This window comes from Anopheles nili, chromosome 3, assembly GCF_943737925.1.
Source record: "Anopheles nili chromosome 3, idAnoNiliSN_F5_01, whole genome shotgun sequence".
Classification (NCBI taxonomy): Eukaryota; Metazoa; Arthropoda; class Insecta; order Diptera; family Culicidae; genus Anopheles; species Anopheles nili.
Genome location: NC_071292.1, coordinates 11,799,772 through 11,813,236, shown reverse-complemented (window position 1 = coordinate 11,813,236; position 13,465 = coordinate 11,799,772). Strand labels below are relative to the sequence as shown.

The 13,465-nt window shown below is 51.2% G+C and overlaps 1 protein-coding gene across 1 annotated transcript in view; it reads left to right on the top strand.

Moving 5' to 3' along the window:
• The first annotated feature begins 8 nt into the window (after positions 1-8).
• LOC128723515 (histone acetyltransferase KAT7) overlaps positions 9-13,465 on the top strand; it is a 47,626-nt gene continuing 34,169 nt past the window's right edge. Inside the window, exons 1-4 of the mRNA XM_053817269.1 lie at positions 9-26; positions 105-294; positions 365-2,337; positions 2,421-2,615. Of these exons, the coding sequence (XP_053673244.1) occupies positions 9-26; positions 105-294; positions 365-2,337; positions 2,421-2,615 (2,376 nt within the window). The remainder of the gene's footprint in view (positions 27-104; positions 295-364; positions 2,338-2,420; positions 2,616-13,465) is intronic.

Sequence of the window (13,465 nt, the reverse complement as noted above, 5' to 3'; positions counted from 1 at the left end):
AGTCGATAATGCCTAATCGCAAAAAGGTATTGTGAAGGATTCATAGCTTTTACGCGGATTTGTTGATGTCCAGTTCTGAACTAAAGTCTTGTTGATAATTTCAGTCTACCAGCACCGAGTCCAGTAGCGGCAGTTCTTCGGATTCCAGCTCCAGTGGGTCGGATTCAGGTAGTTCAGGTGGCTCCGATTCTGGAAGTAGCAGTAGCGAGAGTGATTCGTCCAGCTCGCAGGAACCGTCCCCCCGTTCTTCGAATAGCAATAATGCAACAATCAACCCTGCTGCTGGAGGAAATGGTAAAAAACGCCTTATAAACCACCATCTAATGTTCTATATGTGTTTTAACATATCGCTTTAATATTTCAGGAACTTTTTCAAAAACAAACGACAAAATCGTGCGTCGGCGAAGTTCGGAAATTGGCAGTGCTGCAAATAAAGCAGGCGCCGGTAACAAACCGGATGCGGCCAAAGATAAACCGCTCGCCTTGAAGCAACAGAAACTTTCAAAAAGCTCTATTTCATCGAGCGATGATGATGATTCCGAGCCCACCACCAGCAAAGCTCAGACGAGTAGCAAAAAAGGCTCCATGGTGGACACGGTAAAGAAGAAACCCGTCGCAGCCGTTCAGGGCAAAGAAAGGGCTCCCGGACCTGCACCATCATTGGGAGGTAAAGTCCCACCTTCCGTGATCAAGCAGCAACATCAGCAGCATCATCAAAATCCTACTCCCGCTACGAAAGGTGCCGTAAAAGCAAGCACTGTGGTGAAAAGTCTGCACAAAGCGAACAACGGTACGGGCGCGGGGCCGAGCCTGAAGAAAACGGGCACCAGCGTATCCCAATCGACCCCCGCCACGAAGGCGAAAAAGAAAAGTATTTTCTCACCGGTTAATTCGTCAGAGTCGGAGCTCGAAAAAACGCCGGAAAAGCCAGATCTGCAAGACAGGCGAACGTCAAGCTCTAGCTCAACCTGTGGGAATGCTGCGTCGGCGGTAACGACGGAAATCGGTTCAGATTTGTCGGATAAGAAACCCTCCGGACTAGGGAGCTCGGCATCCAGTACGGCCGCTCAACGTGGCCGTGGTAGGCCCCGGAAAGCTTCACAGGTAAGCGCCAATCTGGCGCAAAAACCCGTAGGGCATGTAAAGCCACAAACAAGCGGAGTGGTTACAAACACCAAGACTGCCAGCCCATCCGTTGCTCCAGCGCCCAAGACGATCAAGTCCCCCATTCGGGCTCTATCTTCTGCGACGTCCAGCTCGAGCGACTCGTCCTCTAGTGGGACGTCGGATTCGGAGACAGAATCGTCCGATGATTCGTCGCCATCGATTAACGTTACGCAGCAGTTCAAAAAGGCCAACAACGTTATGAACGTCAACCACCGGTTGTACGAAAAAACTCCTCAAAAGAGCGACACCAAGGAAGGCGCAGGTTCGGACTCAGATCCGGAAACTGTGAAACAAACCCGTAAGCTTACGCGTTCCGCAAGCACAAGGAAATCGAAACACCTTCTAGGTAAAAACGCCTCCGAAACCGACTCCGATGCGGATAGCGTAAAGCGTTCCGCCTCGAAAAGCCCGGTAAAGAAGCCTCCGATCGTACCGTCGAAGGGTAAGGCGAAAAATAACATCGTCAACTCACTTTCCAATAAACGGATGAGCGATAAGTCCGTCGTGAAAGAACCATTCGTCGAGGAAGCACCGGTTGAGCGGCGATGCCCGCTAGATAAATGTGATTCTCTGGGTCACATGGGAGGGCAGCTGGAGAAACATTTCACCCTAGAGGCGTGCCCGATGTATCATAACATGACGATTGATCAAACGAAGCAGCTGTTGGTAGAACGCCGGCAGCGCGAAGAAGAACGCCGACGGTCGATTCCGGTGTACGAGAATTCGAAAAAGATTCAAACACCCGAACAGAAAATCTACGCTCAGAAAATCCGCGACATACGGGCACGTTTTAAACCGTGTCCGCCGGTACCAACACCGGCTGACACCTCGAAGTTGTTAGACAATTCGGACGAGCACAAAATCAAACCCGAACCCAAGCTGGAGGGTATCGTGCCGGATTACGACCTGCAGTTGTTCCGTGAGGCTCAGGCTTTAGCAAGCGAAAGCATCGAAAAAGAACTGGGCGACATGGTGACGGGAAAGGGCACCAAGTACATCTCAATGGGCCGACACTGCATGCAAGTGTGGTACCAGTCCCCGTATCCGGATGACGCTACGCGGCTTCCGAAACTGTATCTGTGCGAGTTTTGTTTGCGGTATCAAAAGTCTGAGGTCGGGATGAAACGACATGCGGCCAAGTGTGTGTGGAGACATCCACCGGGAGATGAGGTAAGTTTGATTCCACTGAAGATATTAGTCGCGTCAGATAAGAAGGATAATACCGTGCAACTATTTTTTTCGATTTCTTCCAGATATACCGCAAAGGAAAACTCGGTGTGTGGCAGGTCGACGGGAAGAGGCACAAACAATATTGTCAGCATCTCTGCTTGCTGGCGAAGTTTTTTCTCGATCATAAAACCCTGTACTACGATGTGGAGCCGTTCCTGTTTTACGTGATGACGCTTGCGGATAGTGATGGTTGCCATACCGTAGGATACTTCAGCAAGGTAAGCGCAATTACGTTAAATCAGAGCAATACTGCATTACACTAATTTTTAACTGAAGATTAAACCTCGCACGTGATCGCTGTGGAAATTTTAAAACATTCCATTCATGCGATGTTTTTCGAGCGCTTTTACAGCGCGGATAGCGGGTGCTCCAGTAGCGCCCTCTCGCGGTAGCTAGTCAAAGTTGAAATTGAGAATTTTATCATTCAGCAACAATTTATTCGAAAAAGGATATTGATTTCTTCATTATCGTTTGATTTACTTATTTTACAAAATTGGCTGAACTATTCAATTAGTATTTTACTTTTTAAAATGGCAAATCTCACCCTTTTATTGTAATGCATTTTAAATGGTTATGTAAGAGTTTGTTTTGCTTTTGACTGCACGATAAAATCGCAAAGGACAGTTTTTTGTCCACTGTATTTTAAAATTAGATTAACATTATCGTACATTTGCCAAAAGTGATACTTTCAGTTAAATCGTAAAAGTATAACCATAGATCGCGCTTAAAACAAAATGTGTGATAGTTTCAATTACAATCATCATGATGAGCAGAGACTACGCGGTCGTAATCAGTATCTCGAATGCTTCTTGCGAGAGCTTGGAGAATGATTCAAATCGTGTGGCTCTCGGGTCGCAAGCTGCCGGTGGCTCTGGTAAACGCCCGTCTGTCGAGGCCAATGACCGATGCTAGACGAAAACCGGGAGAGTATGTAAACCACCGAATACAGGACGCTGTATCTGGCCGTACCCCGTCTCGGCCAGTTTGATCCCGTGCTATGCTTTCGATCCTACTTTGTTACGGTTCTTTGCTCGCCCAGATATATGTACGTGCATTGGTATGTATAAGTGACCGTACATAGAAATGTTTTGAGCGTAAACTGTGGCGGAAGTAAAGGTTTTTGCTTCCTGGTTTGGTCAAACCATTTCTCGCCGTGAAGCCTCCCGTCGACTGGGTCCTTCACGCTTCCCCCGGTAAGCTTTTTGGTGACGTTGGCTTGGTTTTCATCTCACCGGCCGTTCCACCGATCAGATCGAACATTCGCATTCATCTATCCGACCTTTCATCGATCCGAGCGTATTTTTGACCTCACGTTACCACGTTATGTGAAGGCATGGCAGGAGACGATGGCGGATGGTGCTCGAGGCTAGAGCTGGTGTGCATGTTGATGAAGCAAACTGTATGGATTTTAATTACTTTACTGCATCCTTTTGTGTCGGTTGAATGCAGTGGTCTGAAAGTTTTCGAGTGCTCTTTTTCGCGGACGGATGAAAATTAATGGTTTTCTCACAACAAATGGTTATTTTTTTTGCCAGTTCTCCAATCAAAATTTTGTAATGTTTTCTTCAACGTTTATAACACATTTTAATGCTCCTCCCGAGTCGTGTCGTATTGGTTTTAGTTTATTAATTTACGTTAGACTCTGAAAGTCGTCATTATTTGCCAATTCGTTTCTGCGGGCGTTCCTTTTCCATCGCATGTACGAGCATGTGGACTGCCAGACGATGCATTCCGGCAGCTTTGGTTGGGAAGTGATGCTTCGCGAGAGACCGAACCGGGCATCACGAGCATCCCCATTTAGCGGTGACCAAATCCCCGTGAACGTGCACTGATGCTGGGTTCCGATGATGGTGGTTTTTCATTTTTTTTTGTTTTTGCTTCCACTCATAATCCGGACGGGAGGGGCTTTGTTTTCGCTCCGTTGACCGATGGTCCATTCTTTCGAGAATTATTTCACGCCACGAGTATGCACACTCCGTCGTTCGTTCGTCTGGGATGCGACATTCGGCCGCGCACTTGGACGACACTCGGCCAGGGGGCGGCGGACGTTAGAAGGGGTTTGAAATTTTCCAATTTTCTATCATATTCAGCGGAATAAAATCATCTCTCGAGAGCTGTCGATGTGCATCAAAAGTTGAATTGCAAAAAGGTCCTTTTGTCTGCCGTAAGTGGACTCGCTGTGAGTGCGATGATCCTTTTCGGGTGCTTTTTACCATCCGTGCCGGTGATGGTGCTTGTGATTTTATCACATTATTGCATTTACTGGCTGATAATGGCTGTGAGTTTTGGTAGCATATTTTCTTAACCAGATAAAGGAAAATGCCAGGAATTTACCTCGTCTATTTGAGCATGCCTCTTACGACTTTGTGCGGCTATGAGCAACATGGTATATCTTTTGGCATGCATTTTATTTCATTAAAGAACAACCTTTTTAATAATGAAAGTGTTAAAATTATTAATTCATATTTCGTGGGTATAATGCGACAGAAAGATCGATCGTTTTCCATCAATCGATATCGATATCGATCACATCAGATACTTCGGAACACGTGAAAATGCATCATCATGTTCACCGCTTTGATAGCGGAAAATTGATAAAAATGCGCTTTCGTACCATCGTAACTATACGCCCCAACGTTCCGGCAGATCTTTGACCGGACACACCTTTATTTGAACTAAGGCCCGGCACGGGGTTGTCTGGCGTACATTCAACCAGGCGCCTCCATCGAGGCTCGCCGTACTCGCGCTCCCAGCCGTGTTGTGGGGTGGTTTTTATTTCCCGCGAAGGCAGCCTTGACGAGAAAAGAAGAAGCAGAAGAAGCGAAAAAAAAGCCACCCCTAACATGCACACACACACACACGCGCGCAGAGCCCCAGACGCTGGTGGGAAGGTGCAATGTTTTCGTTCCCGTCCGTAGCCCGAGACGCTGCAAACCGGCCCAAAACCGGCCTTCCTTATGTGGTGGCGCCCGTTGCGATTGTGTGGGTGCGAAACATTACGGAATGGCGCGGCGGCAAATCACCGGAAGTGCATGGCATCACGTACTTCCGATCGTTCGTCTTCGCTCCATTACCGGCATCGGCCGATACGTCTACCCTCTCGCTTTGCTCTCGCTTCCGCCCACCCAGGGGAGGCTGCAGCCGATGCAACAAAGTGAGAATGTACGCGGGCGCCCGTGTGTGTGTGTGGGGGGGGGGGAGTTGGTGCATCCGTGGTGTGTCGGTGTGCGTGCGAGGCTGCACGAGGCTCTATGTTGCGGGTTTTTGGCGTCCTGCCCGGGATGAAACCCAGACCGGTGCAAAACCATCGGGGCATCGTTCTCGAGCGATTGCAATGATTTGGTCAATGAACTTTGCGATTCGTTGGCATTCCGTCGGTGTGGGAAGCACGGGTGGGTGGGAAGGCGGGCTTTTTGTGGGGTCGTACCGTTACAGCGGTTACGAGCGGAACCGACCCATTCGGCCGCGGGGGCGCGGATGGATGCTGACGGAAGAATCGAGTGGGGGGGGTTGTGTTTTTTTTTCTACCCCACCCCACCCATGAGACTACTCACCCGCTCGCCGGTTGCCCGTTGGTGGCAACGCCATCGTTGACCGCACCAGACGTCTGGGGTTAACTTTTGCACAGCGGCACTCACTCTCCGCCCCAGCGATCATGCGGATTCTGGCAGCGTCTAGACGCCTTCCTTCCCCCCATGCCCACCTCCGAAAAAGGAACAATTTCGATCGAGAGTCGCGGGAAGGTGCCCACCGTTGTCCTGCCAAAAAACCGCAGCCACACGCCGGATGAAGGCCGCCGGGCCCGAGATGGAATGCCGGAAAACTTCCGGGAAAAAGGCCGGAAAGGTGCGTCGGGTGAAATTTACAATCACACATCAAGGCGCACGGTCATACCGGGAGCAGGGGGTTGTGGTGACGGGTTTCCTTCCCGTCCTTCCCGTCCTTCCCGTCCTTTGACTTGTGCAAGGACTCTTGCGCAAGGACGAATCGGTGCGGGCTACTGGCGAATCAGCGAGGCTGAACATCGATGATGGGGATGATGTCGGCGACATAAATAAAGCCGGAATGTCGTCAAACAAAAATGTTCGATCGATTTTATTATTATCTTGTTGTTTTTTTTTTCTTCGTGGTTCTCCTTCCGCTCCTTCCGTATTTGCACCATTTGCGTCTCGCGTTGATTTTGTGCCACCAGCATAAGCGGCGGTTTTCCATTGCTCACCGAGAGCGCGAGTGAGAACTGAGCCGCGTACCTCTTGGGCAGGGTGGTGCATAAGGCCCGAAGGAAGGAATGGAAGGTGGGCCACCCAACCCGGCCAGACTGTTGCAAACGATGTTGCAATCAAAATTTCAATGACCCCAAACGGCGGGCCGCGGCGGTTCGCCTCGGGTGGTGGCTCGGGTTTTGTAACGCGAGCCGCGGAAAAGCGTGCCCTCGCCCGGAGCGCGTGTTGCTACGGTTCCGGTTCTGTCCCTGTGTGATGTGTGTGTGTGTGTGTGTGTGGCTGTGTGGTGTTTTGACTGCAAGGACGCGCAAGGTTCAAGCACGTCCTAGAGAGTGAGCGAGAGAGAGAATGAATGAGGCTGGGATGGAACTCGGGAGTCGCGCGCGCGTGTGTTGCGCTCGCAGGATAACGAAGAGGTTTGAAATGCGAAAATACTTTTTGGGGTGCTGCTGGGGTGATCGCCGGTAGACAGGCCACAGGGGAGTCACACGGGGGGAGGGGGGGGAGGTGGTAAGGGAACTCGGGAGCAGACAGCACCAGATCCTTGCCAGGGTGGTCGGGCTTGCGGCTGTCGAGCGACGAGCGCAAGTGTGTCGAGGGCATTGTATACATAGCCGTTGCGTACCCGATTCCCGCCAGATTTGCCACATCTTCCCGACGTGCTCGTCTGTTATTATCCGCCGCGCTCGTATCCTGTATGTGTGTGTGTGTGTGTGTTTGTGTGCGTTGTTGGGATTTTTTTTCTCCCGCTCGTTTATACTTTTTTTTTGCATCCCTCATTCTTCCTTCAAGTAGGCACCCTTTCCCACGGTTGATTTGTGCGTGTTGAAGGGAGAACAAGAGAGAAAGAGAGATAGCGAGAGAGTGAGAGAGCGAGAGAGAGAGAAGGATTTGCTGCTATTTTCCTGCCAACAGCCAGACGCCAGTAGCATGCGAAAGGATATTGCAAACTGTGCGTATACAGCCACCTATAACGAGGTCCCGACGGGAGAGAGAGAGAGAGAGAGCGAGAGCAAATACAAAATAAAAGAAACGCAAAAAAAAGGACTCCTCTTCCCCACACATCCTTGCAGCCCACCGTCTGATGCCGCCTGACTGGGTGAAGGTGAAGGACGAGTTCCTACGAGCGCTCTCTTTTGCTTGCGCCGGGCTAGACACGTGGTCGGGTGAGTTGGGGTGGTTGGGCTGCGAAAAAAAAGGACTCCCATCACCTCCCACTCTTCTCGCCTGCTACCCAGACAGCTCCCCGGGTTCAGAGCCCGGGCACAACCGGGGAGCATATTGTCGGCTTGTTCGGAGTCCTGCGTCGCTGGTATTCGCCGTCGGTTGGGAGCGAGCCGTGTTTATGCTGGCGTGTCCGCCGCTTGAACGGGAGCGTGCACGCGTGAAAGAGCGCGCAACAGCCAGAACGGACTAAATCCTGGGAGGCTGATGATGGGCATCTCCGAGATCCGGTTGCACAGCTGGGTGAGCGGCCGCTCGTCGGCTCTACGACAGGACGAAACGCGTCCTTCGGCGTACATAAGGGCGGCTTTTCTCCTGACGGCCACCGCTGGCTGTGGTTGTGTTGGTAGCTGGAAAAACCGGCCCTACCAGGTTCGCTCTCGAAAGGGCCACACTCTCTCTCTCTCTCTTTCACGTCGGGAGGTACCGGCGATTTTCCCGTAGTATCCGCTGTTACTGGTGTATTGGTGTGCCCTTTTAAGGGCCATACCGTAGTTATCAATGGTGCTGGTGGTGGTGGGAAATCGACGACTGGTCGTACCTCCAGACGGGTGTTGTAGACACCCCGTTCCAGGACCTCCCCCCCCCCCTCTTGGGTGGAAAGCGTTCTCAACGGAGCGTTCAGAATTCTCCATTCACAATCGAGTACTACAGGCTCGTGTTTTTGGGTGTACGCGTGCGTGTGAATACGCCAGACAGCGCTAGGGGTCTATCGTTACTACACAACTACTACATCCGGCCGTTGGGTGGAAAAGCCACCAGAGCGAGAGCGAGAGAGCAAAAAAAAAAAACATCCACCGCCACGAGTTGGCGCTGCAGACTCCGACGCTGCCAGGATCGACCGGGATGCTTGGGTGTGGCGGGCGAATCTCCCTTTTTGCGAAGACACCAACGACCATGGGGAAGGTCAACGAGACTGGCAGACACACACACACACACCCACGGCCCGGGGAAGCCAGGGAGGGCTTCATTGGCCCCGGGGGGGGGGGGGGGGGGGGAGCTGGCGGACTGAAATTCGGTCATTGCCCTTTCGTTGTTGGCTCCGAGGCTCGTCTGGTGTCGCGACGGGGTCCCGGCACTGAGGGCGAAGTTCACCAGACCGGGGTGGCTCCGGGAGCAGGGTGCCAGTCCTAAACCACCCTTCCACCCCACCCCCAGTATACTGCGGCGACGCGTTTTTCCGGAAACCAAACACCTTCCCACCTCCGATGGTGGGTTTTGCATGCAGTTTTGCGTGGAATTGAAAAGCGAGATTTCCCGGCGTGTTCTCGCCGTGACAGAAACCGGGCCGAGGGTTGGGTGGGACAAATTTTTGACGGCTAAAGCAAGCCACCCGACCGAAGGGGGGGGGAGTGTTTAATATGTATATATTTAATAAACGGTTTGATAATATGCTGCTGCTGCTGTCGCTAGCCGCTAGGGAAACGGGAAAACTGAGCGATGTGGGTGGCGGAAGGGCGCTTTGTTCCGTGGCATGCGACAAAAGATGAATGTGTGTCCACGTCTCGTCTGTGCGTAGGACTCAAACCCGGGGCCCTCGGGTGCGGAATACACACGCACTCCGCACTCCGCCAGAACAAATGGCGCTTGCGTTCGCGAGGATGCAGGAATTGCGAAACGGAAACGCATCGAATGGATGCTCCGATGGGTGTGTTGGGTTTTTCGTGGAGGGGAGCATTTCCCTCGATGCCGCCGGCGGCGCGTGGGTGGATGGATAAGCGCACCAGACGCGGATGAGGGGCGCGTTTGAAAGGCATTAGCCTTTGTTCCTCGGGAACCAAACCGGAACTCGCCAGGCTTTCCGCGAGCGCCAGGGCAGAAGAGCGCGCGGGCAACGTCGCAAATAGGAAGCGGGATAATAAAATTTGATGTCGCACCGATTCTTTCGTCACACGCGGACGCATTGTGCTTGTGGGTTTTATGCCCGCCGCTCGCGGGTACTTCGCGGGGGTGGTTCGTGTTTTTTTGTTGTTGGTTCTCTTTCCCTTTTTCCACGCCTGATGCGTCTGTGTCCTTTCTGCTTGCTGGCGGATTCGGGGGGAGGGTCGGAATCATCGGCCGTCTGGGTTGAAAGTCCTTTTCCCAGTTGACGAAGCGCGTCGGTCGTTCGTCTCTTTTGCGGGTCGATTCGATCGGACGCAAGGATTTTAGGACTCGCAGGATTCGCACACCAACGCATCTCTCCCCGAGGTTGTCGCTGATGTACTATTTAATTTCGATAAGAGATTTTTCGCCTAATCCACCGTCGGTAGGCGTTTTTGAGCCTCGCGTCTCGGCTGCATTTTTGGTCGCATCTCTCTCGCTCTCTCTCTCTCTCTTTCGGTCCCAACCGTGCAATGATCCTTTGAAGCAGTGGTGTCCTTTGTTCTGGCTCGCGCCGGAATCGGTGCGGATTCCAGCGCCGGATGATACCAGGTTGCAGCGAGTTTAGCAGTTTTGAACGGTGTTTAGTGACGAAGGCTTGCCGTGAACCAACTCGTCAATGGTTTCGATGGCGTATTTAGAGCACACTTCTGCGCTGGTTCGCAAACCGAGCACGTGCACGAGCGCTGAAGTAATTTGACTAGTTGTCTAATACACCTACGCCCAATATCAGCCGCTTTCGGCGGCGGTTGAACAGAGAAACAAAACCGCACCGTGTGGTAACGGGTTACGATGTAACGGTAGCACGCGCTGGACGTGTTCAAGCGCGTAGTTAGAAAAGGGATGGCAATTTCTTAAAGCGAAAATTTGTTCAAAAATATCCTTACCAGTGGGTCCTACACCCGTGCCACCAGCGGTGAGTGCGACTGATCGAAAGGAAAAACCACACGCGCCCACTGAATGCTTGCTTGGACGCGTTGCGTGGGAGCTTCCGTTGGAGTGCCTTTTACTTTGCGGTTATAATTTATGGCGTGCCCTTTTTGTACGTGCACTCTGAGGATCGGTACGTCCGAAGATCGCTCGTAAATTATCGACCGCACGGTGCGGGCCTTTGCTGGCTTGTCCAGGATGAACGGATTGAGCATCAAAAAAAATTTATTTATATGAATATTGTTCCTTCTGCATTCGCGCGCCCTCCCGGCGTGTGATAATAATAAGAACATCTCGCGGGGTGCTAAAAATACGCGCGGCTTGCAAATTTATGGCGCACAATTTGTCGCTTAGTCTGGCCCTTGTCAGCTACCTACTCACGGTCAATCGAGCCGGAAGGCTAATGGATAATTTCACGCCCGTTGTTTGCAGTAAAGCTGCCCATAAAAATCGTGCCCTACACCTCCGAGAATCTGGTACCTGGGTCGTTTCGGTCACCATTGCATCCTCGACATCGCGCTCTCTGTCACCAAAGGCAGGAGGGCGCGATTTTAAGCCCCAAACTCGAGAGCTCGAGGACCAAAAAAAAAATGCAAGGATGAAAAATTGGCTGCACAAAAGTAACCCGCTTCCTCACTGGTAAAAGGGCAAATAAATTTTCAGCTCATAATTAACCTGACAACCTCCTGGTCGGTGTGGTGGGTAGGGAATCCTTCGCCACCAGGGATCGAGGCGATGCCCTAAGCTCCGGCCCGGTTGTTCGTTCGGCCTTTGTGCCGTGGGTTCGTTGTGCGAGGAAGCCACCACGGGTGACCCTTTCGTGCGGGTTTTTCACTCCCCCGCGTGAAACCTTACGTGCCCTTAACGGGGTTCCGGCACTGTTTGCTTAAAACGTCTTGGAGCGGGCCGATTTGCAGCATGTAATCAGCTTTTGAGATTGTTTGCTTAACTCATATTTCATGCATGCAATTCTGGGCGCTTTTCAGCGGGTCTGTGGTTGAATCCCGTTGAATTGAATACAAATTATCGTTCACGGTGGCGAGGCCGGGAAGAGTGCAATTGGGGTTTTGTATTGTTGCGTGAAATTTCTGCTTTTTTACCGTGAACCGGGTCTCATTTATCCTTGTTCGTTTTGCTACTAAAATGTAATGTTGTTCACGTTAACTTTCTAAAGATTTAAACGCTACTCTAAATGGTTCTAAAGGTCATGCATACTTTCATTGAAGTCAGTATTATTTCCAGAAAAGCTTCTCGCAATGCGCATTCGTAAATTGATAGAATAATGAAACATTAATGTAGCAGTGTTGATGGCTTACCTTGGCGACTGCTCACACTTTGGCAGCCATTTAAATTTTTTGTTAATTTTAAAAGTAACCAAATTGGTCCGAGTACGCATTTGCTTCGACCACAGTACCTTTACTCCGTTGATTCCCCAACACCGAGCGTACCTTTCGTAGCCGTTTCGTAGATGAGCATCTTGAAGAATAAATTTCGCGAACAAAGCTATTATTCACCGGCCCGCGAACCGTTGGCGATTTGTTCCCCAAACGCCTAGCGTTTTCCGGTTGTTTTGGCAAGCTCCGAAAGACCACTAGAAAGACTCTTGGGCCTGCTTGCTCGTTTCATTCATAAAACGGCTAGACTCCGCAATAGCCAAACTCTCGTCCCGCACTCGCACAATTGTGTATGTGTGTGTGTGAGTAGCGATCAAGGGTGGGAGATCTTCTTTTTTTTAATGGCTTCGATGCGCGATCTTCGCGCCTCTTCCACTCGCTAGGTCGTGGAAAGCGTGTGTAGGCTTCACATGGGGTAGTTTTTTGTTCCCTCCACCAGAGAGTGCCCACAAGTTGCATGTTTCGGCGGAGGTGTCCAGATCCGTTCGATCATGAACCCGGCCGGTGCTATCATGCGATGCCCCGGGTTGATCGCTGGCCGGTTTCGGAACCGCACAATGTTCCAAATGAATGTACATAAATTAGCACATATTTTGTCCCGGATAATAGAAGAACCCCATTCCAGCGATCTAGCCGTCATTATTTCATAATGTCTTCCTTTCGCTTGCTAGCCCTCTCTCGCTTTCTCGCTCTTTTCTGCTTTGTTTTCTTTGATCTTGTCTTTCGTGGACAGCGGTCGCTTGGTGTATTGTTCCCGCCAACGCCGGGAACGCCGGAAAATGGGCGCCAGAGCACGGTGCAGGTGTTTATTGTCATTCTGCGGATGCGCAGCCCAAAGGGAGGATTGGCGTAGACCTTGACTTAGCACCCGCCAGATTGGCCGGTAGCCTCGCGTTGCTTATCTGCTAGCCGTGTGTCCATGTCAAACTACGGCCATTTAATGAATGGTGCTTTGGGCGCGACTGGGACGCGGGAAGCAGACAACCGGAAGACGGTATCACCGGATATTGCCGGACTTAATGTTCCGTGGCACTGGAGAGACGATTCTGAAGCGTAAAATTTAAGCAAAAGCCCCCGAAAGTTGTCGGGATGCTTCCCCGGTGCGCTAATGATTTGATGGCGCTCGCGCTTCTTGCTACGTACTGTATTGGTTTTTAACGCGGTGTGGCGTTCCTGTGCACGCATTTTTCAAATGGGAAAAAGTATACGATAAAAAAAAAACAAGCGGGAGGGGAAAAAAATTGTGTACACGCTAGGGACCGTTCGCTTGCAACTTAATCAGCCGCCGATGGAAGCGATTCGATTAAGGTTGGGTTTTTGAAAAAACATCATCGTTAATGACGGCCCAATTTAGGATGGTGACCACAGTTTCGGTAGCAATTTTGTTTCCATAAACGGCCGGCATGTTTTGATTCATAATCAACCCCTCCACCC